Source organism: Nothoprocta perdicaria, unplaced genomic scaffold (assembly GCF_003342845.1).
Source record: "Nothoprocta perdicaria isolate Ctin4 unplaced genomic scaffold, notPer1 scaffold_111, whole genome shotgun sequence".
Classification (NCBI taxonomy): domain Eukaryota; kingdom Metazoa; phylum Chordata; class Aves; order Tinamiformes; family Tinamidae; genus Nothoprocta; species Nothoprocta perdicaria.
The window spans coordinates 678,420-705,286 of NW_020454217.1; the positions used below are offsets into that span (position 1 = coordinate 678,420).

General features: G+C 41.7%; 1 protein-coding gene across 2 annotated transcripts; it reads right to left on the reverse strand.

Moving 5' to 3' along the window:
* Nucleotides 1–2,259: 2,259 nt before the first annotated feature.
* On the reverse strand, nt 2,260–12,926 carry SLC16A12 (solute carrier family 16 member 12). Of its 2 annotated transcripts, none has more exons than XM_026051680.1 (6): nt 12,853–12,926; nt 10,796–10,899; nt 10,522–10,665; nt 7,741–8,332; nt 6,814–7,073; nt 2,260–4,995 (listed from the first exon to the last, which is right to left on the reverse strand). In XM_026051680.1, exons 1-6 carry the CDS (start codon nt 12,903–12,905, stop codon nt 4,733–4,735), a joined length of 1,416 nt encoding a protein of 471 aa, XP_025907465.1. In that variant the 5' UTR covers nt 12,906–12,926; the 3' UTR covers nt 2,260–4,732. The 2 variants fall into 2 exon arrangements, with proteins under 2 accessions (XP_025907465.1, XP_025907473.1); XM_026051688.1 differs by lacking the exon at nt 2,260–4,995 and adding an exon at nt 6,044–6,199.
* Between the last annotated feature and the right edge of the window lie 13,941 nt (nt 12,927–26,867).

Sequence of the window (26,867 nt, forward strand, 5' to 3'; positions counted from 1 at the left end):
AAAGGGAATGATAACGCCCTAACATCTAATATACCTGCATGAAAGGCGTGATGATACTAAAGTGTACTAGATATTTCTGACACTGTTACAAATTCTTTTTTAAATATTATTGTGAAATAACTCGTGTTGAAGCTCTGTTTTGTTTACTATATCATATGCTATTCAATGCTAGCTTGGCTAGTTCCCTACAAAGCTTTTAAAGTGTATATTATTGCTGTGACTTATTAAAGACCATGACATCCCTCAGCTGTTGCTTTTGGTATCTCTCTGCGGGCTAATCCTCATGTCAGTAGATGAAAGAAAGAGCCATTTGAAGGAGTAACAGGGCTCAAGTGCTGGAAAAGGGTCGGCGCGTCAGCCCGGACACTCGGCTAAGCCGGCTTCGGAGGCGCCCACGGGAGAATGAACCCCTGCACTCAGTAATATCTGTCCAGTTCAGCCAAACCCACGCGCTTGGGAACCGCTACCGCAAACATCCAGGGAGGAGGGGAGACGCGGGAGCGGCGCCTCTCTGAGGCCATCAGTGCCAAGGTCAGAAGACAAATCCCAGGCTTTTGTTGCTCCATAGGTGGGATGGGAGCAAAGACAAGGATTGGTGAAAGAGAAAACGCAGCACGAGGTGCGTGTGGGAAAGGGGGTGGCCAAACAGAAGAGGTGGGAAGGGAAGCCAGCACTGCTCCTAGGAAGAACATGAACATCTCCACACCAGCAGCTAGCAGCAGCTTGTATTCACAACTTGTTCAGTTTCAGCAGTGCTCCTGGCACCATAAATAGTAATGCTCGTGGAAAATGAACACTGCCCTTGCAAAACGCTTCTGAGCCCTTGCTAGGAGCGTGGAACAACCCAGGGTGGTGCCAGAGGCCAGACACCCGGCTAACGTGCACATAACACGCACACAAACTCGCTTCCCGCGGGGTGGTGCTGCTGCATCGCCTGGCGCCGACCGCCACGAGAAAGGCCCGGCCTGAGCCTCTGGTGCAGAATAAAAACACTTGCATTTCAACGTGAACACGGAAAATGAGGCAACGTGGGGTGCAAATCCCACTGCCCAAACCACAGAAAGGCTGAATATATCACTCATATTAAGTGGGAATACCTCAACGGAGTCTAAGCTTTCAGTGTAAGGAAAAAAGGAGCGAAGCCAACCCTGCAGGGGGTACCCATTTATGAATCAAAATACACAGGTAAAACACAGCAAAGCTCTCCAAAGACGTACAAACAAACAGTTAAAAACAAATTAAAGAATAAATTCTACATTTACTTACACTGAGCTGCGTGGAATAGAGTGTGATTCCCATCAGGATGCATTTGGGGCAGGACCCCGCGTTTCTGCCTGGGACAGGCGCTGCCCAAGGCAGGTCCGACGAGGCCATCGTGCCGCTGGCCGGAACCACAGCCTTATCCCAGCTGAGGATTCCCAGCTCCCTGCCCATCCCTGCCTGCCCCGCATGCAGAGCAGCTTCCAGACCGTCCCTGCACAGCTCTGTGTCCAGGCACGCAGCCTGGGTGCGTTAGGTTTGAAAACAAGCACTCACTGGCAGTGTGAACCGTACGTGGGACGTACAAAGGGAAATGCCAACAAAAAGGCATTCAAATAAAAATATATCTGAAAACACAAATTATTTGTCATACAGGATTATTTAATAGGGCATAAGTGTCTGTATTGTTCCAATTCATACTGTGCAACTCTGGCATGAATAACTGCTGACACATCATGAGGTTGAAAAAAGTTATTAAAGTTTTGTTAACAGCACTGACTTATAACTTACTGAAACAGTAAGTCTTTATAGACCAAATGACTCCCTAGTTCTTCATAGGGAACTTAGCACTTAGATGTAAAAATGGTATTTTCATCACCACTAATTAACAGAACCGCCTTTAATTTTTTAATGCACATATTGTTCCTAACTCACGAGAGACTAATGATAATTTATTTTCTGTTTTTAAAATGCACATATCTTAAAACCAAACTTAAGGTTCCTTGATATATTTTATTTTCTGTCACAAAATAACAATTAGATTACATCCCAGGATCACACTAACAAAATTAAATCAACAACAACCAAAGTTGACTTTAACTTTGCTTAGGATACGAAAGTCTCACCAGTCCTGACTCAGGCTACTTGTCCTTCCTCACGGGCACAGACCAGTGAAGTTGGTACCCTCCTTCCCTCTGTTCCTGTTCTCTCAAAAAGCTGGCTGCATAAGCCTGGAAGAATGACTGCAGATTATTTTAGCTGGAAAAACAGGCACAAACCTACAGAAAAACATAGTTTAGACACTAGTCAAACTTGCAATAGTAACATGTTACGAATTTTCTTTTGGGGGTATTTTTAGGGCAAATATTCATTAGGAAACAGAGGTTGGTGGAAAGATGACAGGCAGGGTTCAGTCTGGCTGATGGGAGCTTTTACAGCTGCTTTGGCAGGCAGGTGTTTTAACCTACAGCTTGTAAAAAGAGCTCTTTTAAGCCAAGTTCACCAGCTCTGTTATATTTAGTCAGAATCTTGCCTGAAAAAAATGATATTAACAATATTCCAAATTCAGATTAGAATATTTCTAGTGTTTGGCTTTGAATGTTAATTGATATTCAAGATAAGATATTTCTGGTGCAAATACTGCTTTCTAATTTTTGCCTTTATGTCCATATCAAACTTAGAGGCCTGCTCATCTTTTCCATGACCAATTTAAAAGCCCTTTAGAAAGAAATGGAAGTACTGAAAGCTGTACTTCTGAAAAATACACAAATAACAGGAAAATAAGTTAAGGCCATTGGCCAGAGCCATTAGGATGGCAGATCTGCTCTGCCTGGCACTGAAGACATAGCAGCCCAACAGAGGAAGCCTTGGTCAGGACTGCTCTTCCCAAAGGGCACTCCAGCATGGACCACTCTGGCTGTTGCTTAGCAGATCAGCAAGGAGAAAAGGGCACATTTGGAAAAAAACTTTGGCTCATGGAAGTACTCGGGATGCCCTAGATCTTCAGCCCTGTGGCATCTAATGAAACTCAACCCATTCTTGGTGGCTCCAACCCGACGCCCCAGAGCTGAGGTAGTGCCATGTCACTAGTTTTAAGCAGGTTTTAAACTTCTCTCTCTGTCTGTTCTGTAAGTCACGGGTCTTGCTCTGAACCGACTTCTGGACTGCGGTTGCTATAAACACTTTGAACTTGCCAACCAAAGACAAACAGTATCAATGTTATGTTTGAAATATGCAAGAAAAATGGAACTACTTAACACATGTACTATTTGTATATATGAAAAATACATCATGCCCTTATGCTTGGGCTCTTTTTACTTTTGATCTAAATTAACTTCAGTCTTCACAGTCTGTGTTGCGTTCCCTTCTGAGGCACTGAACAAACAGGACATATGAACAGGACATCATTAGCAAACATCAAATACACTGTAGATGATTATCACACTACTAACTGAGCACTGATGAAAATTATTTGGACTCCGATCAAATTACTAATGAACAAAAAAATTTTAACAGTATCAAAATACAGAAATGATTCACATTTCAGAATGTGAAGTTCATCCTGCTCTTCGTTTTGGAAATGCAGAAGCATCCCATTATTTAATAAATCATCACATCGGCAACTTATCCCATGAGGTACATGTGGTGAACAGTCTTTACAAGGGAGCCAGCTGGAGCATTTTGCTAGCACAAGCAGCAGGAAATTATCAGCAGATCACAGCTGCTGTTCTCTGGCCACTCAGGACAAATGACCTGATCAGCTCTTCAGCTGGTGCAAATGGGTGACTGGATCCAAGGAAAGGAGACAGCTCTGACACGGCAACACGCTGCAACAACCTGTCTGCCGGGTACCACTCTGTGATCCTCTTCCCCAACGGCCCGTGAGCGGTTTCTCCATTAGCTGTTTGCACTCCCTGCTTCCAGAGCTGCTGATTTGGCAGCAGGAAGCGGCGGTGCCTTTGGAAACCCAGAAAGCCCCTTGGCCCCTGGGCAGAAGGTGCTGACAGGCTCTGTGACCCAGCAGTGCTGCCCCTCCGGCACCTCCCGTGCCAGCGCCGGCAGGGCTCGGAAATTTAGGCTTCTGATCCCAGGAAAAGAGTTTTTACAACTTCCGTGTAGCAGAGAGCTGGGAAAGCAGCTCTAGGAACTTACCTCAAACAAAGTGGCTACTTGCATACCAACATTAGGCTCACTGTAACAGAAATAAAGCTGCTTTCAAGGCTAACTGCCGCTTCCTGACACATTTTCTAGAAACAACTTTGGCAAGGGAAAGGGTTATGTGCAGAGAGCTTTATGCAGAGGGATAAGTGTGAAGGTCTTCAGTGGGTTCTTTGATTAGTCCATTGAAATATAAGGGACCAGGCCACCAAAAAGCTTTTTTCACTGTCGTGGTTCAAAAAATAATTTAAAAATAATTTCAACTTCAATTTTGTACTTCATTTTGTTGACTGAAAACATCAAAATCGAATTTTGATTACAGCCAATTATCTTCTTCAATATTACTTGAAGAGTCAAGACACAGCATTAGGAACAAATTTGGAACACGTATATCTATAAGCTCTTTACTTTTAATCCAGCTACGTCCTATTATTGTATTAACTTTGTATTACTGTTGCTGTATGTCAGTTTTAGCCTACTAAAAGCTGATGGAAAAACGTGACTGGGAGATGCTTCGTTTCACAGAACTGAAGTCCTCAGCAGCATAACACCACTGCCACCCTGGCTGTGCTGTGCTCAGTCTGGATGGCACTTGTCATCTGTTGCTGTAGCTCTTTGTGTCCACAGCCAAAAATTCAACATCCTTTTGGTCTAATTCTCCTGTGACAGAATAAGCTATCGCTCCATTTGTCCAGATGTGCTGTTTGGTGCTGGCGTCATTGGCGAGTGACTGCAAACGTGTCTTTTTGATTTTCTTTGCTACTCTCGCAAAGCACAATAGTGTTGAGCTAAATATCATAGAAAATCCACACAGGAGGAATGATGCAGTATAGCTGCCAGTTGTATCCACAAGCCAACCTGCAGGGAGAGAAGAAAATACACACACGTTTTTAGGGTTTCCAGGTTTCTAATAATTTATAGATTCTGCAGATCTAGATATCTAGATCTATCTAGATACCTAGATATATCCCTACAGTTTAATTATACAGATATATATGGCTGTCACTATTCTTTGCAAGGCAGGTAAAGGTAGAGGAATTTCAGTTTAATATTAGCATGTAGGTAAGGTTTTTATGGGCTTCTTTTCAGAGGTCAAACCAATGAGAAAAAGCACAGCAGCCATCACGACAGCACTAAGTATCTTGCATATGCACAGATTTAACTGTCTTGAGACATACTTAGGGAGCCCTGGGATCAAATATTGTATGTGTGAGATCTTCATATGGAAGCATTAAATGAGTCATGCCCTAGGCTCCTGCATCATTTGAAAATATTTAATTTTTTTCAGTGTTTTTGCAATTAAAAACATCAGAAGGAGAGATTAATTGGAAACTGACATCAAGAACAAATAAAATATATGACATACACATATATATATATATGGCCTTTTCAAAAATATTCCTTCCACAATGCTCAAAATTGCATAAAGATCTTTTTACTCATCATTACTTAGAATGACACTGACAGGAAACAGGATATTTCGTTATTAGTGAGGAGGGCTGCATAAAAGCAAACAGTAGTCAAGTTGACTAACCCACCTGTTCAAAGCCCTTAGGAATTGAGAAGGAAAGTTCTCTGGACTAAAGAACTTAAGAGAGAAACTTCCTTTGGTTCCATTTTCAAAATCAAGTCATTTCACAAGGAATGTTTTGTTTTTCCCACCCTCGCCACTTCTGCTCTTTAGAGGGCATTCCATAAGTATTGCTTCAAATTTCAGCTTGTTCCCTATGTAGAAATCACCCCAATAAGACAGTGCTTAACCGGGACCTAACGTCTCCCAGAAGGTCCAGCTGCCACCTTCTCTGCTCAGGGGCTCCCTTCCTGCTCAGTGTGCATGTGCTGTCCCCGTGGCTCTTCTACATCCCACCAAGGCCCACCCGCAATTCCGTATGGGAGACTGAAGGGAGAAAGGACAAGGCACTCGGCATAGTCTTCTCCACAATGCAATAAGACTACCAGAGGAAGGTCATTCTTACCATTTCAAAGGAAAAATATCAAGACTGTAATTAATTTGTCCAAAATGTTGCAAAAATACTTAGTTCATATTCAGTGTTTCAATAGCCTGAAAAAATCAAAGCCACAATACAATACTGACTCTTAGCCACAAATCTGTATCTCAGTGTCCATAAAGATAGGGGAGGATGTATTTATTTATTTAAAGGAGCCAAAAGGACTTCTTTTTTTGCAGATTTTTTCTGATGCTACTAAGATGGGGCAAGGAAGTACATAACAACATGTAGTGCTACCTTTATACAATATCCTCGTTTCGCTAAGAGGGCACTTAGCTGAATGAAGTGCTTGGTGCCCCTCCTGATGCCTCTGTCCTTCTCTCCTCTGGGGACGCTGAAATCGGAGCAGATCATGTGGGGAAGCCCTGACTCCAGCAGGTACAAACCTGGGCTTAGCCTGCCCTGCTCTTTCATTAGACACACTTCCATAGCAAGAGGATGCTCCATCACAAGGTAAGTACGAGACACTCAGTTTCCAAGACTTTAATTTTCCCAAATGCTATAATCAAAACATAAACCAGCCATCAAAAATTATAATAAATTTTTCACCATGACACTGATACCCGTTTTTGACCAGTTCTTGACTAAATGCTGGATACTTCTGTTTTGAATCCGGGTAAAAATCCGGAATAGCACTGAGATTATAGGAAAGTCATTTGTGACTGACCTGCAACAGGCGGGCTCACCAGGTACGGTATGGCGTGCAGAAAATACACGACACCCAAAGCCGATGATAAGGAAGAAGTTCCTACTACATCTGCTGTCACAACAGGGATCAGCGTTACGTAGGCCCCATCAAAGTAGCCAAAGGTAAATGAAAAAGGCACAAGCAAAGGGAAGCTTTGGAGGACCGGCAGGAAGAGACAACAGAGGCCGTCCATTCCCACCGCAAAGAGGTAGCAGAAGTGCCGATACTTCTTCAGACACCTGCAGATTTCAAAACAGGAATGAATAAATTGTAATTGGAGGCAATATCTCAGTTTCCATGCCTTGACAGGTAGCATTTCAGTCTTTTACATTGACCTTTAGAATCCAGGTACTTCTTAGCTCAGCCAGGCTTTATAGATATTACAGCTGCTGTGCATATCAATAGCTGGAATGAGCTGGCTTTGCAGAGCAATGAGTCCTCATACACTGAAAAACGTATAACTACTTTAGGCCAGTCCCTTTAAGCAGTTGTGTGACAATAGTGGACCAGGTCCCTGTTCCTTTTCCATCACTTCTGTACCTCTCTAGCAGCACAAAAGAGACAGAGGGGCAGAAGCAGAGTGATATTCTCTACCAATTACGTAGAGAAGCTCATGCTCAATATACTTTCAGCCATCAGCGTAGCGGTTTACATCTCCACAGTTGAACGCAAGAGTTTTGCACAAACATTTCATTTCTTAGGGAAAAAATAAGTTAGCAGAATTTGAAAAATTCAGAGACAAAACCATCAATCAGAAAGCATTTCTAGAAGTTAGGCCATGTGTTGGAGGAGTTGTGCGTGCTGTGGACAACCCGACCCTAATGTTAAATTTTATATATCAACTTCTCACTGGGATCCAGCCTCCCACCGGCTACAGCACACGTTTGTTTAGCCCCAAGCCATTACCTTCTGTCTGTTAGCCATCCAAAGGTGATATTGCCAACGATATCAATGACACCAAGTATGGACATGAGGAAGGCAGCCTGGTGATGACTCACTCCAACAGTCAAAGCATAAGGCACTAAGTAGACAAAGAGAGGGCTACAGCCATAGGCCATAAACAAAACCGACACTGCCAGCACCATGAAGCCCGGCATCAGTAAAAAGTCATATTCTTTCCACGAGCAGTAGCATAAACATTCTCGGGACCATGCTTTGATTAAAGGTGAACAATTGGACATTTGCTTTAAGTCTTGTTTCTGTGCATCAGGGACATAATCCTGTTCAAGGAACTCAGGAGCAGTTTTACGGTCCTCTTTGAGAGCAATAGGCCGCATCAAGGCACCACAGACGCAGAGGTTTAGAACAAAACCTCCCAGGATGAGTAATGCTCCACGCCAGGAAAACTGCTCAATTAAGAGCTGGACCACTGGGGCCAAGATGAAGGTACCAATTCCGCTTCCCGACATGGCTATTCCATAAGCCAGCGCTTTTCTTCTGTTGAAATATTTGCCCACCATGGCAATGGCTGGAGAGTAACAGAGTGCAAACCCGAGTCCTAGAAAAGAAAGTATAATGCAGGTGGCTTAACACTGAGCAGAGTGCATAGAACACATTTAATTAAACAACCACCTACTTTCATTAGCACAGCTGAACTGCCCAGTTAAAGTGTGAACAGAAACCAAGATGACTCCTTTCTTCCACTGTCAGTGTCACTGACAAACCTAACAGACCATCATTAACCTATAGCAACAAGGCTCAGTAAGGAGTGATGAGACTCATTTAATAATGAGCACAAGGATTGTCAAAAATATTAGTAAAAGTACACGCCGGTCTATACTGTATGAGGTCTTAAACACAGGGCCTGTGCAGCAAGGGCACTGGGCACCCTGGCCTGGTGAGAGACCACTTTGTGTTCAGCCTCTTGCAACCCTGTCCACTGCACCCGTGTCTCTGAAACACACCCAAAAGATCTATCTCTATTACAATATGTTCTACAATAAACCTTTCCGAGTCAGCTAAACAAAGCCCACGCAGCAACTAGCTGACCATTTGTAAATCCTTGTGTTCAAGTAAAACGAGGAGGAAGCCCTGGAAGACAAAATCACGTCCAATTTAGTAAATAAATTAGGTCCATCTCAAACTAGGGCAAAAAGTCATGGCTTCTACTGAAGAAACCAGAGTGCAGAGTTAATCTCAGGGCAAATGCTTGCTCTAACACTGATGAACATGCTCCAAAACAGACATAGAAACAAGTTCCTGACTGGGATTTTGGGGCACGTTGTATATTCATGTTAGAATTGCCCCCATTTCCAGCAAAGGGCTTTATCACTCGGTGCTGGGACAGGCTTGAGACGTTCCCCTGCACAGCGGGCACTCGGCCTCCTAGGACAGGCGAAGGGGGCTTCAGTGACTGGTGCAACGGTCACCTGCCCAGCACTCATCGGGATGTGAGAGGAGGGTCTAGGCCGAGGGCCTTGAGCTGGACTCATGGCAGCAGCGTCGCCCAAATCTAATATATCTTGTGAAAAATAAATGAAAAACTGGAACTGAAAATGTGTTCCTGGTTCTCAGAGGGACCTCTGCTACTTATTGCCAGTGCCCCAACTCCTCTCTGCTTCACTCTTCAGTTTTAAGCCTCGCTGCTTTTATGGACCTAGACCTTAGTCGGTTATGGTGTCAGCTCCAATCTAGCTTGGTTGCAGGGTGTCTCTTAGTGCATCAGCACCAAACGTTACCATGACTTTTTTTTTCTGCATTAGTGAATCTTTATAGACTACATTTTCACTGCTTGCAGAACAGGCTCTTTACTACTCCATGCAGCAAGTGCAACTGCTTTCCCACCACAATAATCATAGTGCTTCTCAAACAGGAAGCCTCGGTGGCATTTGAATGGTATGTGAAACGGTCCTTTGGGTTACAAGGAGCCTTTTTATTTGATACAAACACATTTGTCAAAGATTAACATTGTAATGCAGGAGTGACCTGCACCACAATAAGGACTTTTTTTTTTTTCTTAACAAATAAGCTGTTGGCAGCATGTGAACAGCAGTAATTCCACCAACTTGTTACTAAACAGCAGGGCACCAAGTACAAGGGTTTATATCACCGTGGCTACCAGGTCAATATTAATGAGTGAAGAATGTCAGTGTAACCACCAGCCCTTCTCGAGTTCCTCTGTGTATAGTCAATGGAAAGACTGCACAGAGCAAAAACATTCAGCATCATACCTGAATGCAAAGTGACCTTCAGCTGCAGCAGTGCAACCAAGAATATGATGCACATAAATGCAAGGTGAGGTGCAATGTGAGGTGCTAGGTATTCACCCAGTCATCCTCTGTTTACTCATTTGTTGTTAAGATCTGCTAATATATAAATATTTGGGGGTACTCAAACTCCTGCCACAACAAACCTCTCTCAAATCACAGGCAAAATGAAATCTTTCTGTGCAGCAGCAGTCGCTTCTGCCATCCCAGTATTTCAGGTTATCCACAGTCCTCCCTCAACAGGTATTAAGGAATTGCTTCTGTAGCATGCCGACACTGGGCTATGTCAGACTCAGGTCATGAAGGACAGCCAAAAGCTCAGCTTTAAAAGGAAGCCAACTGGTCTGAGTCTCTACAGACCAGTGCTTTGGCACTGTGAAACAGCAAAGGAGATGGCCCTTCTTCTAATGAGAGGAATATGATTTTGAACAATCCCGCATTTGTTTTCCTGACTGGAACAAAATGCACGAATGCCTCCTACCTGTAAGGACTCCCAACGATAAGTAGAGATGTTCCAGACTGGTGGCAAATGAACTCAAAATTAGTCCTGTAGATGCAAGCAGCCCTCCTAGCATGATACCAACTTGGCAGGACACATGATTACTGATCAGACTCCCGAGCGGGGCTTCAAAATAAAATAAAATAGAATAAAAGCTGTTAGTGAACAGCTAAAAGCTGGTGAACATAGTAAAAGCAGAGGTCCCATGGAACTGAAAAATGAGCGGAGATAAAGGACTTAGAAGAGCAATACACACCACAGAGCATGGTGGCACAGTCTGCAATGGAATGGATCCAAGCTGTTCTGGCGTAATCCTGACCAAAGTAGGTCTGGAACTCCACAAAAAATATGGAGATGCATCTGGGAAAGAGAACATGAACATCAACCTGTTAAATGTGGGGCAGCTGCCTAGAAAACATTTGTCTTACTATTGAAGGAAAACAACTGAATCACAAAACATCCAAGTAACAGCCCAACATTAGGATTAGACAGATTAGACTGACTTAGAGCCCATTTCAGACAGATCAAGCCAATTCAGAGAGATTATGAACATTAACAGCAAGTTTGTTAGTACGGCATTCAATGCCAGATTTTCACAACCATTTTTTTCTTTGAATTGACATACAATGGAAATGTGCAATTATCAGCATCAATTGGTATCCTATATTATGATATTGCTTCCCAATATCATACCCAATTATGATATTGATACCCAAAGCTCCAGTGCCTATTCTTGACTCACCAGCCTGCCATGGCCTGGTGGCATTCACAGCTGTGAAAGCCAGAGGGACAAGGCCACCAGAGCAGCTATAGAATCAATACCATCTGTAGCCATGTATGAATGAGAGCACAAGTGCAAAACCACGAGAACTCAAATGCAATTTCTCATGGATACAGATACAAAACACGGCAGGAGCCCAAGGACCTTCTAAAAGTTTTATTAAAATGTTTCCAGGACAAATTACTTTGCTTTCTTAACACTGTTCTGTCCATCTCCACAGGGGAGTGGATTAAAAGGCTGCACACCTCCACTCTAACATCTGAGTAAGCAGAAGAGCCCCATGTTCCACTCTCTTCCCCCTCTTGCAAATCAAGGGTCACTTTCTCCAGCTCTACCCTTGCGTGCATGTACCCTGGAGGTGTGCCAGGCATTAGACGATTTCATGGATGCAAAATGTTTCACATATGAAAAAGGAAAGAAATCCACCATGGAATTTCTGTTGTTATTATGGGGTTGGTACATTTTGCACAGAATCACATAATGCTTGAGGTTGGAAGGGGCCTCTAAAGATCACCTAGTCCAATTCTCCTGCTCAAGCAGGGACACCTAGAGAGTGGGGCAATGGTCCCATTTATACAGCTTATTCAAGGATCTTAGACTTTAGATTCCTAAATCTGGCAGACTTATTTTAAAAAATTTATATATTTTAAGTAGGAAAAAAAATACTATCTCTGTTCCACACTTACCTGGATGCCTATCTCTCTGCTAAATATAGCTTAAGTGTCCGTGATCATACAGATGACCCTTCTTGGTGTCTAACTGACAAAGTCACTCAACACCAGCTGTAGAAGCCATATTGCCCCCAATGTATATATTGGGCTTACACGGGACAGAAGTCTATTCTTGTTCCTTCTCTTTCTGAGAAATACAGGAAGTATTTCCTGCATATTTAGGATGCCAGAAGTAAATATAGAGAAGGGCCTCTCTAGGTCACTGACCTGCTCGGGCTGGTTAGTACCTGCAACACGTGTAGTAAGAGGGAGTATTATTTACACATCTCTGAAACAGACGTGGAAGGGCAACAAATCCTACGGAAATGGCAACAACCACCACCAATGTTGGATTAAAGAGACACTGTGGACATGAAGAGACCCTAAATGATTCCTCTCTCCCTTACCAAACCATTATAGCCTTAAATAACACTGTTTGCTTGAGATTTTGATTCAAAAAAAAAAAAAAAAAAAAANAAAAAAAAAAAAAAAAAAAAAAAAAAAAAAAAAAAAAAAAAAAAAAAAAAAAAAAAAAACACCCACATAAATATATATAATATATATCTCCATGAGGGTGTGTTTAGATACTACAGCTGTCATACCAGACACAAATAAAATCAGAGGGATGTTCATCTTTTAGGTATCCCCACATCCTTGTGGATTTTAGGGAGCCTTTAAAATACAGCAAAAGGGGGCTATGTATCCAGCCAGAATCAACCCCATCAGCTGTGGGCCGCTACGAGAGATCTCAAATCTACTACTTCTTTCCCCAAGGAAAGAAAAAATAAAGATAAATAAATACATAAATAAATGAGATTTTACCTCGTGACAGCCCTGGTGCAGATGGTGACAAGGAAGCAGCCGGCCACGATCATCCAGCCCCAGCCGCCGTCGGGAGCGGAGCCGCGCGGCGTCCCGCGGGCCGAGGCCATGGGGCCGGCCCGGCCTCGCCGTGGGGCACTCAGCGCCCGGCCTTGCCGTGGGGCGCTCAGGGCAGGGCGCCGGTGGCGGTCGCGGCGCCCGGCGTGCGCGGGGAGCGCCCAGAGCACAGGCCGCCCGCCATCTGAGGAGAGGGGAGGGAAAGAAGGCAGGAGGGAAAAGAGGAGAGTGTAAAACGGCCCCGTCGCGCTAGAAAACAACATTTTGCTCATATCACGTAGAACAGAAAATTTTTCCTTTGAAGAGAGTTAATCAAGATTTCTTAGAAGCAAGGCTTGTCATCAAAACCTGGCATCACTGATGCCAGAGTAATTTCCCAGCAACTACTCTAGAGTCATTTCCCTAGCACTTTCACTCTAGCACGACAGCCCCACTAATATAATGGGACAGTCAAGTCCCATACTTTGCTGCTACCAATTACTGTAGCTCCTTTAGCTCCTAACTTCAGTGTAGTTTGACTTGAATTTTATCTTGGTTTTGCAAAGAATCTTCCTCAAAAATAACTATACTCCCTTGTACAGAGTGTCCCATCAACATCTTTCTGTCAAATTCACTTGAACAAGCAGAGCAAAAAGAGTGTTCTGCGTGACGTGGCTACTACTCTTTGGACAAACACTGAAGCCTCAGAAGGGGATTTATTGCATCACTGCAAGTTTAATATGCTATTTTTTTAATGCCGGAATAAATAGCTCATGAAAATGCATGACAGCTACCCGACTGAACAGCGAACTGATGAGGTTGCAATCCTTTTGTCCTAAGCTTTACTGACATTAAGGTATTGGAGGCTGCATAAGCACGTGGTATGTAAGAGGGGCCGTAGGCAATTCAGAGCTCTAGAGCACTTGTGGGGCAGTCTGGCAAGCTGAGACTTCTCATTGCAGACCTGAGCTGCATGATCTGAGCACTGCCCAGCCTGAGAGAACAAAGCTTTCATTTAACACTCTGATTACCTTTTAAGAGTGGAGAGCAAATAATCTTCTGCAAATAAGTTAAATAGCTAACTGCGTTAGAACCACAAAAACTTTTTTTTTTGCAGAAGAAATGATCAACTCTCTACTGTCCAATAACTACAATACACAAAACTCCTCTACAACATTTTGGCACTTGTGGTGTTGCTGTGCAGCTGGTGAGGTGCCTGTTTTTTTACTGACAGCAAGAGAGCAACAATGTTCTTTCAGATACTAATCATATTTCTAAATCCACATTTAAGACATGGTGAGTAGTGGAAGGAACTTTTTTTTCCACCTCCAGAATTATGTTTTTTGATTCACAATTACATTGTTACTTTTTATTTTTTAAAAGTATAATTAATAATGATTCATAATTTTGTCTTTTATTCCTCATTTATGGTTGAGCTTTTAACTATATGATATTCTAATCATTTACTGAGTTCAAGGAATCATAAATGCACTCTTCTGTATGAGGCACTTATTAACATCCCATTATATCCTTAAACAAATATTAACATATGATCATAATTGTTTGGAAATGCTGAAAGAGCTTTTTATTTGAAGAGGCCTTCAGCTGACAGCTTTCCCACACTTGATGCATTAATTTTTCCATATCCAGGAAAACGTTGCATGAGAAAGAACAGCACCACAAGCTGTTACCATACACGTGGCAACAGGGGGCTTTTTCTCAGACCTACTTGTGGTCAAAGGGTGTGAAAATTGTTCCTCTCCGCTTCTTTTGGTGATGGACACCAGATCCTGCCTTGGGGTCACCAAAGGAGGTACAAGGCAAGTGCTCTTCTGCCTCATCCCTCAAGAAGGGGGATCCCTCCATCCCTCCCTCTTTTGCAGCTGTCATCCCTTCAGCCTTCCCTTTTCATGGAAGGGTCTTATCACAGCTCGGAAAAAATCATTTGGTTTATAACGTTCCCAAGGTTTCTGGCTGGATTTTTAGTCAAATAGGAGCTGTGCTTTAAACAAAGGTACCTTCCTTTCCTGCTGAGGCTCTATGCACTTAAAGAACAGAATTCTCAGGTTTATAAGAATTTACAGGAAAAAAAAAGTACTCTTCACTTGTTTTCCAAGATGTAAAGCAGACAAAACAGATGTTTTAAAGAGGAGAGAAGACTATTTTAGAAAATAAATTCTGCACCTACAGATCAAGTTATCCAGACTACCTCTGTTTACCTGATGTTCTATTGCTGCTGCTCGCATCAGTGCATTTTCTTTTCCTTCAATATGCAAGATTTGTTTGCAAAAACTAATCAGGCATGCAAAGGCAAGGCAGGTTATTTCCTTTCATTCACACGAGCTTATAATTCAAAACAAATCTATTAGACTATTTACTGCTGTCATGTGTATTCCAGTGACAAATAGGCACCATACAAGATCAAACCATCATCACCACCATTATTTTCCTGAGGAAGTTTACAGCTGAAGCCACGAACCTTGTGAAATTAGGATAACCTCAGTTGGTTTTCAAAGCCACTATTAAGCTTTCCCTTTAATAATGACAACATAATCATTGTAAATACAGTGGTAGATCATTATAGTTCCCCAAAATAATGGAAGAGAGTCACTAAATATGGGAAAAAAAACACTCATGGGGTTAAGGGCAGGGAAAGAACAAACCAGAGCAAAGCCCACAAGCAGGCCTGCTGTTTCTTGGAACTGGCTGGCTTTCCACACTATGTACTGATGGTTATTGCTCCATGGGGTTAGGCACTTCTGAGAAGTAACTGGCAGATCACAGCTACACCAAGAAAAGCAAAAACAAGATGATCACAGGGATACACCAAAGAATAAGTCTCCATATAGTTAAGTACATGTATATGTCATTGCGCTAAGGCTACAAAATACCTCTCTGTGACAACCCCTATTGTAAAAATACTGTATAAATCTATTAAAAAACATCTATAAAAAACAAGGAAAATTTATTGAAATCTGTACATTTATACACACACGCATACACTTTGATAAGATACTTCTGATTTACCTAAAACCACCTAACTGATTGAGGGCAGTATCATGTACAGCATGAATGTGACTAAGTGTAAAAAAGAGTCAAATACACACACACACACACACACATATATATAAAGACATATCCATTCCATACAAATAGAGTTTTTCATATTTCAAGACCTTATAATAGACTAAACCGTTTTGCATTTTCAAAAACCATTCCAGGCCTAAATTGAGCTTCTGCACCTCCCAGAAACACTAATCATAGTCTCATCAGAGACTTTTCTATTTAACTTTATGCTTATAGCAATTTATAACCAGTGGTATGAAGATGGAGAAAAAAAAAGAGGATAGAGGTATTAGGGCATAATAAATCTTTTATATGAGCAGCTTCAACCAATCCTCAGTAAACACCATTAGCTTCAGTTTCAAAAATTCCCTCCTTGCCCAGATGCAACATAGGCTTGCTTTTTGTCTAAATCTCGAAGTTAACTCTCATTTAAGTGCTATTTACTATACTTCCTTACCATAACTAGCTGTCACAGATGGAGATTGTTTTCTAGCAGTCCTTGATACAACTTTTGCATATTTTCCTGCGTTGCCTGAATGCTTTAGAAACAGTTTGAGTGACTTTCGATCCATCTGCTGTTCTGCTAAAGGAGCAGAAATGTGTCAGCTGAGAAATGCATGTCCCGGTGGGTTTCTTTCCTGCTGCTGTCTATTCTGTGAGTTTAAGTTAAAAGCCTAACCCAAATATGAGATGCAAATTTCAAGTATATTCACATAACTCCCATTAAAGTCAGTAACGACTGCACCAAGGTTTCCTGATGTAGAAGTTCATCTCAGCAGTTCTTTCTGCCCTCCTTCCACCAGCTTTGACCCTGTAATTACCACTACTGAGAGCTCAAATGCAACCCTTCAAAACTTTATGATATGAACTTCAGAGTGTCGTTCAATTAGCTTCACAACACATTTCATACAGGTATTTTAATAACATCTCAGGCTGGAAGCTGGTTAGTCCCAAGAAACAAGGATTATATCTCAAATATAAACGTATGAAAAAGGGAACAAAAACCCAGATGCTATGTGAGGCATAACAGAGACAACAGTCTTTCTTCTGAGCTGACAAAATGTGCAGGAAAGTATGTATATACATATATATGTATGTGCTTATAGAGAATGTTTAGAAAGAACCAAGATTGTAATCTTTTATTTTATTAAAAACTCCATATTACTTCTCATGTGAAAGGTAATGAGAACAGTGGTATTAGCTTTCATGTCTTGTTCAAATCTCACAACTTGTGTTTGTACTCTACTGACCTAAAAATTCTCTCCAAAATACTAATATTTTTCTATTTCTCTCACAAACCAATGTACCAATGTTATAAAGGCAGAATTGTTCACTCTAGATATCTCTGCATTGTAGTAGTACATGAAATGATTATAAGATCGCATAGTTCTGACTTTTGAGCAATTGTTAATTATTTTGATAAGATTATCAGGAAACTCTAAACTCCCTAATCAGAGAATTATAACTGCCTGGAGGATAAAATTACAACACATGCCTTCTGTTATCCTCTACATACATATTAAAAGGAGAGAGGAAAGCTTCAGAAAATAATGGAGAAATGCCACTAGTAGTAACCTGGAAGGAAACATCAAATACTAACATGAAAGAAAGGGAAACAGATGGAGGTCAAGGGAAAAAAAACACTTTGTTTTTCATTAAGGAAAGAAATCTCTGACCAGGAAGACCCTATTTGACTGCAAAAACATGATGAAAACACGCATCTGCTCAGTTTGCCTTGCTGAAATCACAAAGTAAACTACACACCAAGTTAAAGAACAACTGACATGTCCTGAGCAGATCAGCACATTTCTCATGTTCAGTCTTCCATTCCGCCTCACCAAAAATCTGTATTGCAACAAAGTCCTTGCTAAACAGCTTATTTAAAAGCTTTAAAGCTTTGAGAAAAGTCCCTCTGAAGTCTCCACCGCAAAGTGCGATTTGGTGCGGCTGCTTGATGACATCATTTGCAGGAACCACCAGCAGGAACTTTCTATGCTGCTTCCAGGCCTTACTGCTGCTAGGGCTTATGCAGCCCAGAAATAGCTTCTCAATTTTGGGTTAAAAACCATCTGTCTTCATAGATAATGTTTTGTTTTGACAAGTGAAATATGGAAAAAAAATTCTAACCTACTACAAATAGCTACATTTGCTTTGCAGATTTCTGGATATTTTTATTCTCTTAAAACTTCCATTTTCATTAGTGTTCTATAAAGCTCCTCAGCTTGTATCCTGTCAGCTCCACATATACCCAGAGATGCCAGACTGACAAACATGCCAGTGTTCACATTTAAAAAAATTATGGAGCTGTAACGGGAAAGGACACTTACAAAAAAACAGCTGATCACAAGAACAAAGGGTCAGCTACACCCACAAAAAACACAAGACCAGGTAATTGAGAGACAGCACCACAACAGAAGGTACCATCATAGGTACCATAGGTATCATAGGTACCTCTGGCAGAAAAAAATAATGTAAATGGGAATGGCTGAAATTTAAGAGAAGATCAAGTTTTATTGGGAATCATGAGATAGGAGGTAGGAAGGCAGGTTTCACAGATCGTATCATGCTTTTCAGCAGCTATGCTGAAAAAAGGACACAAAGGTATAAAAGAATGAGGAAAAGGAGAGAGTGCATGCGGAGCAGCAAAACAGGACATTCCTGAATCATCTTGTTAAGTGCTAGACAGCTGTGATAGGAGAACACATAAATAGCAAAATTTTAAAGGACTTAAAAGACTGACAATATCTAATGAAAAGAAACCCTACAACATTTGTAATAATCAGTCATAAAAGAATTGATCAAAATGTTCCATTTCTTCTATCTGTGCTAAACTTAGCCCTTCTGATTAAAGCAAATGGGAGCCAGGGAGCATTTAAGAAGCCCAGAGCCAGCTCTGCCTGCCAAAACTCTCCTAAAGCAGCCAGACTCTGCTATCAGCAAACTGGAAACACTTCAGAAGCAAAGGAAGCCGATTCCACGACTCGGCGTGTCCTACAGACCAACCACAGACCATTTATCACAGCATCTTGAGCTCCCATTGAGAAACTATGGTACTGGAACGTCTACAAACACTTAATGACTGAGAAATAAAGGAAAAAATAGTAGAAACAAGTATCAGTGTTCAGCTCGGTACTGTACAAGAATATAGTTATGAGAACGTTTAAAAATAGCCTAGATCCTCTATCTTCACAGAGAGGTCTTACCTGTCTTATCCTCCTTCTTCAAGGAGCAGCTATGAAGAAAGCAGCTGGTAGCTACTCAGACTGGACAGTGAAATGAGTATCATTTGGTCACAGTCTCATCACATACCCAAGAACCAAGAAACCAAAAGAAAAATTCAGCAGCTACGTTATCCTGTTATTCCAGCCAACCTTGTAATTGTCCTTTAACTAGATTTATCCATTTAGCCTTTATCAATAATCCTTTTAGCAGAATCAGCTACAATTTAAACAGCTTGTTGCATGGAATGACAGGAGAAACAAAAGCAACTCAACAATGATCTTGACAAAAAGAATGTTTATTTTGACATAGAGAGGGTGATATTCCCTAAAAATCTCTTTTAGATGAAATTAGGTTTTCTCTGAAAGAATGATATTTTCAAGAGCTGCTTCTATTTATAGTGGAAATAAATCCAGCTCAGAGATAAACTTTTATGAGAACATTAAATTATTTCAAGCGCATCTTCTGAACTACCTGAATAACCGATAACCTGGAGTATCTGAAAGAACAGCTTTTACAGAGAACAGTTGGTTCTGTCATGACTTCCTAAACACTACAGGGATGAAAGGGTGATCTTAATCTCCTTGTCAGAACCAATAAACCAAAATTAAAGAGAAAATTCAATTAATAACTAGCTCTCAGCTATGAGTTCTCCCAGCTGCAATAAGAGTCCTTCTCCAGTAACACCCATTCATGGAAAATGTTGCTAGCATATCCTGCCTATGTGTGTTCTTTCTGAACTAGCTTTTCCTTGGCTGACATGCTTCAAAACCTGCATCTTTAGATCACTTTTCTTTTGCAGGAGGCATTTCACATTATATCAGTTTGTGCTTCATAACCTTTAAAAGGTTAGAAACTTCCAAATTTGCCTGAAGGGAAAATAAGTTTTTAAATCAGGCCTCAAGCATTAACTCTTCTTCCTTTTCTCCTGCAAAACCACCCTAAAACACATTCCAGTTGTTTCACACATCATCCTGCCTGTCACTACATTGACATCCTCTTTTCCTATTGCTTGCTCCCTTCCCTTCCCCTGTCCCCTCCCCAGCTATATGTAGTCCCTCAGTACAAGCTGCACAGTCCTTCCCTGTCAGAAGGATTTGAGACACTGTCAACATTCCTTGCATGCATGTTGAGTAACTGCAAGTACTTTTTTTTTTTTTTTTTTTTTTTTTTTTTTTAAAGAGTGTCTCAAGATTTACTTCCTCATCTCCAATACAGATGAAGCAGAAAAGTTACCCACTAAACAGGTCCCACTGCAAAATGCCTCTGCTGAACTGTCCAAGATGGCCATGCAAGAGCTCTCCAAGCGCCTCGTTACGTGGCTCTTTCTGGCCCACAGACAGAGCCCGGCAGCTCGGACCAGCCTCATTTGAGGTCAGTCACACGTGGGCTGTTTCTGTCCACTGGGTGCTATGGGCACAGAAAGCACTACGTGGTGTGGGTCTCAGCTCCCAGAGGATGGGTTAGATTACTCTCCACTCCATTAACTTCATTAAGAATAATCTAGCTGTATGGGCCAACTGTTTACTCAACTTGCTATTTCCTGAGACTAAATTAAATGGACACTAATAGAAAGAACTCTGACCACAAATAAAAAAGGTGGAACATTGGCTTCATCCTACATTTCTGCTTCCTCTTGCCCTGCCATAAACTACTGCCACACATACTCTGCATGTGGACCCCAAAAGAAAAATTGCTCAGAGCTCGAGATCTGTGACGTGCTTTGCCCAATTGGAGTACATGGTGGGGGAATGCAGCGCTTGGCCCTTTGGGAAGCCAGTCCTTGCTGGCATGTGCAGTGACATCTCTGTCAGGAAACTTTGTCGTCCTGCCAGTCTGAATCGCAGCCACATGTCAATTTACCAAAACAAAAACCAAATTTAACCAATGTAATTGTTTTCCAATTACATTGTTTTGACTGCTGCGACTTTCACATTTTTGGGGTGGAATCCAAGTTCTTCAGCACATAATGACACATATTGTGTATTTTGGGCAGTAGTTGAGGGCCTGCAGTATCAGCTGTGATGCTGCATTTGGTACATTCTTCATCTGATGTCTGTTTCTGCTGTCATCAAATTGTATTTCATGGCAGTTGCATTTCCTACATTAAATATTTTATTTTAGAAGTGACCCAACTATAAGCCATAGACAGAAACAGTGTGAAATATTTCTGATGGGGAAACATATGAAAACATAAAATATGAAGCTCCCATTCAGCAATGAAAACAACTATTATATGAAAGAATTTAGATCTTACTGGAATGTACCACTGATCTCTCAAGTGGAGGGATTATCTGGTGTTTTGTATTACCTCAGTGCCTTCAAGAGAGGAAGGGCTGCTGTTCTTAGCCAACTGTTCTTTCTCAGCTGATTTCCATGTCAGTGCTCTCTCAACCCAGAGGAGGACTTAAAAGAGAGAAGAAAAAAAAGCCTTCAAAAAAAAGCCTTCAATAAAATAGATGCACTTTTGTTCATCAGATTTGCTATTGCTAACATTATGGTACAGAGTATAGCGTGCCCCATGGAGCATTCAGTCTATTTAAATCAAGAAGAAATATTTCTGAAGTTCAGCAATGAGAGGGGAAAAAAAAAAAGGAGTCAAACAGAGAACAGCTATAGAGAAGATGTCCAAATGCCTATCACCTCTACCCAGAACTAGTACTGCCTGATAGATTAAGCAGATCAGATTGCAGAGCTTTAAAGCCTTCTTGGAAGGAAGTGTAAATGAAGGAGGGGATTGCAGGAAAGCAGGATGGCCAAGAGATGCATTTAATAGGGAAAAAAATCTCCCTGCACAGGAACAACCAGAGTGAGAAGAGATGCAAGGTGCTTCCTATCCATCCTGGTAAGACAACATCTGGAAAAGTCGAAAGTGGGGGTTACCAGAATGTTTCTCATAACATAACATAAGTGTTTCTCATAACATAAAACGATGCTTCTAATGGTAAGTAGTAGTATAAAGAAATCAGCACAGTCCAACTGCAACATCACATCAAATCAATTCCTGGAATGTCTCTCAGAACATCAGGCTACAAACTCAAATGTTATAATTCCTGTGATGAAAGGGGGAGGCATTTGTATCCCCCACAAAACGCAACGCCAAACTGCAGCATGAGCCAGGACTGTTCAGATAAGGCTGAATATGATGGCACAGCCCCATTTCATTGTGAATAGCAGAGATCCCGGATGCAGCATCAGCAGGAACAGAAAGGTGAAGATGACACATTCATTGAAAGGGAAACCATGGTGGCTTTGAGAAGTTTTCTTTTTGTTCCAGCTCTTCTTTTCTGCATTCTTCTAATAACCATTAGGCAGATGTAAAGGTGCTGAGCTTGTAGAGCTGATTTTGGAGACTTCTGAAGCAGAGGAACCCTACAGGCTGCCTCAACAAGCACCTCTACCAAAGGACCCCCAATCTTGCCAAACCACCACTTGAGGAGATAAATCCTAAAATGAATCAAAGGAGGAAGGAGATATATCTGCCAAGTCATTTGACTTTATTAAGAAGAGCTGTGTGGTGTTAAATAAACCCTAAAAGCCAAACCGATTAAGATGTGTGTATGGTAGATATTCTAATACTTGTCTTACTGAATATTGTGACCGTCCCCAAAATGCTGTAGCCAGCTGGAAAACCATTAGAGCAAGGAGGGACACACTAACTGAACAGCTGCAACAGCACCATAGTCTGCAAGAAACCTCTAGAGAAGTAGGGGGAAGATCCCACTTCCCACATTTGCATTTCACATCTGGGAACAGTGAGTCATTACATCCACATTGGTCCAAATCCAGAAACTGCAGGAAGGAAGAAAGCTTTGGGAAAAAAATTAAAAAAAAAAAAAAGAAAATAAATGAAAGATAGGGGAGTGTTTCCATCGTGAACAAAGGGAGTCAGAGAGAACTCGGCACTGTCCTCCTGAGCATAAGGAAAGTTAAATTCCCAGCTTCAAAATTTCTTTCAGATCCCATTCACACAAGAGCACAAAGGATTTACATGGTTAAGCTTAAACAGCTTCTCCGACTTTGTCGGCTCAACTTGCCCTTTAGATCCTCTGCAACAGCTGGGAAAGACCTCTTCTTTCCGAAGCACAGAAAGGTAGTGTCGTCTTCTGCTCGTTTCCTCTCTGGAACTTGGTTATCAAAAACTGAAATTTCTTTTATCATTTTTTCATCTGGATTCTTACATAATGCTTGAAATGAACTCAAGAGAACCTTAAAAGCAGCTGGTACACTGGAAGAAACTGTGTACAAGTGTTTTGTGTGGATAAACCCCCAAGGGCCCTGGAAAACCAAGAAAGCCAAGGAACCCCAAAAGGTTGATCGTGTCTCCTGGAAAGCTCTAGATATCATTGCAGTGGTACCACCAAGTGTCAAGATCAGAAGAGAGATCTGTTTTGACAAGCACAGGCCAGCACTCAGCTAGCAAGGCAAACATTCTGTGATTCCAATACCTCTTAGATCAAACAACTTGAGGAGGGTTGGAGAAGAAGAGGTGACAAATTATGTCTCCATAAATAATGTAACAATGAGTCAAAAGAATAATAATGTACACTCTAATTAACTGTCCACAAATGGCCAAATGCTGCACATGGACATTATTTGTGGACACTGTCATGACGATCCTCTGGCAGCAACTATTGTTCTTGAAAGCTTTTTGAATCCTAACGACAATATTTCACAATAACCTCATAGATTCTTGGGATAAATAGCAGAGTTAATGAAAATAGTGTTTAGTAGAGTTTTCTAAGTGTCCAACTTAATCTCAGATGCATTTCTAACATTATTTGAATCTCTGCTGAATTAAATGGACTTGCCCAAACTTACACTTTGTACCAACTTGTAAATTTGCTTCCTGGGCATACAAATATGGAGATATGTCTATAACAGACACCAGATATACAATACACAAAATGACAGTTGTTACATATGTGTTCATTCTTCTCTGTACTTTATATCCTAAGGAAGCCAATTCCCACCAAAGCCAATAAAAATGGTATCTCAATAAAATACGTGCGTTCCCTCCCCGCCAAAAAAAAAATAGCCCAAAAAACCTGTAATAGATTAACAGGTTAAAAACACTAAAGATACTTCATTTACTGCCATGTCTGTTCATGCAAATAGAAAAAAAGCAGGTAGAACCGAAAGCAAGTAGAACCTAATAAATATGATAGAGAAAATTATCAATAACGTTAAGATGCATATGTGTGTATATAAAATAAAACAGGAAAAAAGTGGTGCAAGTGCCAGGAAGAATACTGCTTTGCAGGCAACCTGGGTCTCTATAACAGTAAATTACAGCTGAAAAACAGCTTTTCAATGGTATTTAGATGGGATACAAAATAAATGACTGATGAGTACGCTCCTTGCAACTGAGTAATGTATCATTTCATTCCTTCAAGGCAGCTCCACAATCCTGAGATGCCACAGATGCTGAGGCAGTGTCGCCACTGCTCGCTCCTCTTACAACCTAAAAAGTTATCTTGCTGTCAAAGTGTTGGTCTTCTGCCTTCGGGGCCTGCAAAGCTGGCAGTTGTGCAAGGACAAAGAGAGATATTTTGTCTTTACAGTGAAGGGAAAGACACTGTTTGTGCCTCCTGGCTACACGCAGGCTCTGCTGGATGTCACAGCACCCAGGCAGGTGGGTGCTACCATGGGCATCTGGCACCAGGCGAGCAGATATCACCTCAAGGGCTGAACATGCAGCAGCCGCCCCTTCCTCAAACCGAGACGCTTCTTCCCAAAGCAGGAGGTGGAAGGACCTTAATTCCAAGAAGGTCTTTGCAACTCCCACATGAGCCTGGTGAGAACTAGCACAAGAAAACACAGCTGCCATTTCATACCTTGGTGATTCGGGCCTCTCTTCAAGATGCAAGATCTCAGGCGCCTTTTCAATTGAGCAGCAAATGGCCAGTGTCCTTGCTGAATGCTTACCATGTACACAGTAAAACAGGAGGTACACAAAGGCTGGGCACAGATTACAGAACTTCATACAAGATACTAACCAGAGCTCTGGGTCATCAGAAAGGCAGAGAAATGTGCAAGACCACAGCCCGCCCCTGCATGTAGCTACATCCAGAACTCTACAAGCCTGAGAAAGACCAAAGATAAAAGTTCAGAAGACAGGAGTCTCTGGACATCTTCACCCAGACCAGCTGAATTGTTTTGCAGTCCTCGGGGCAACAGCTCTTTGACTTACCATGTGCTTGCAAGTGCAGACAGCTTCCAGGGAGGAAAACAAAACCATCTTTGAAGTTCGATAAGCCAAATAGGAAACACCTACATTTTCAGAGAGGAAAAAAAAGTAGTGATTAGCCTGGATGGCTTGGGTTTAAAACCCAAATCCTGTGGTTTTAAAGGATTACATCTTTCCACGTTTCACCATGGCAGGGGTTGGGAGCCTTCTGCCTGCAGGCAAGCTGTAGCTTGCAGCCTTTCAGCCCACTGCCACATCAATATACGTCAATGAACACGGACAACAATGTGGCGTGTGAAAGATGTATTTGTTTTTCATAGAACTGCAAGTAATAAAGTGCTTTTCTCTTAGAAAGAATTCTGAAGAGACAGATATGCACATTGCTTTTTAAAATCTACTTGTGACTCTCAGAACATAATCCAAAATACAGCTGTAGAGACCCACCTTATTGTATAATGCACACATACTACACAAAAGAAGTTGACGTGGTGCAAGTCCTTTCTGAGGAGCCACAACGAAATCATGACAGAGAAACAAGGTGCATACAAGTAAGAACAAGAACAAGTCCCAAAACAATATGCAAAAACAACAGTGATTTCCAGACCCAAAGCAGTTAGAGCAGAAAACTCAATGCTCCACTGACTTCAGTTTCACTGTACTAATTAGAACAGTGCTATTTGCAAAATCAATTCTGCCTTTCAGAATTTAATAGCAGGTCTAGGCTGCATTCAAAGTATATTTAGCGGAATCTACCTATGTAAAAGAGTAAATTGTGTGCAGGTGGCATTTTTATTTTATAGGTTGAAAGGTAATCTTGGACGTGTTTTTAGAAAAGCAATTAACACACTCCCTCTCAGAATTTTAGGCATCCATTTATTCAACAGAAAATAATCCAACTAATAACACTCACTCCTTTAGTGTAGTTTTACCTTCCAGAAAAAAAAAAAAAAAAGGCTTTAAAAAAACATTTTCTGCAATAGAAAATACAGATAATATATCCTGAAGTTATATAAAGCAGAGGTAAACATCACTGACAAATTCATTAAGGGAGAACTCAGAACTGCATCTGACCCGGTTCTTCGGATACACAATCAGCTAGCGGCACACTAACGATTACATTAGGATAGCTGGGCTTGCAAGAACATTTCTCAAGCAACAGCCATAACCACATCTACTAGAAGCTGCAGTTTGATAAGCGACCCTCTCAGCAGCAGCACCAGCGCCTGCAGGAACAGCTCTTACCTCCCGCTCCCTGCCTCATGCTCCCTCCTCCGGGGCCACCAGCAGCCGTTTGCAGGACCACAAGGAATCAGAATTAAAAGCCATCAATAACCAAAGAAGAAAGTGCTCCCTCGGACCCGTGTTGGCTCTGTGGTGCCGCTCAGCACCAGTGCCACAAGTGGTTGTGCTGGTGCGGCTCGGGGGGTGGCAGGGGGCTGCTTATGCAAGCAGGGCCGTCTGAAGAGCCGCGTGCCAAACCTCTCCCCGAGGAAGCAATTGTGTG

Bases quoted from the DNA above. Each gene is read 5' to 3' on its own strand.
- SLC16A12 (XM_026051680.1), bottom strand. From the start codon at position 12,905: ATGATCGTGGCCGGCTGCTTCCTTGTCACCATCTGCACCAGGGCTGTC. The intron at 10,666-10,795 runs GTGTGTATTGCT...TTTATTTTGAAG, and splicing joins CTGTGCCACCATGCTCTGTG to CCCCGCTCGGGAGTCTGATC. The intron at 7,074-7,740 runs GTAATGGCTTGG...TGAAATCTGCAG, and splicing joins GGATGGCTAACAGACAGAAG to GTGTCTGAAGAAGTATCGGC.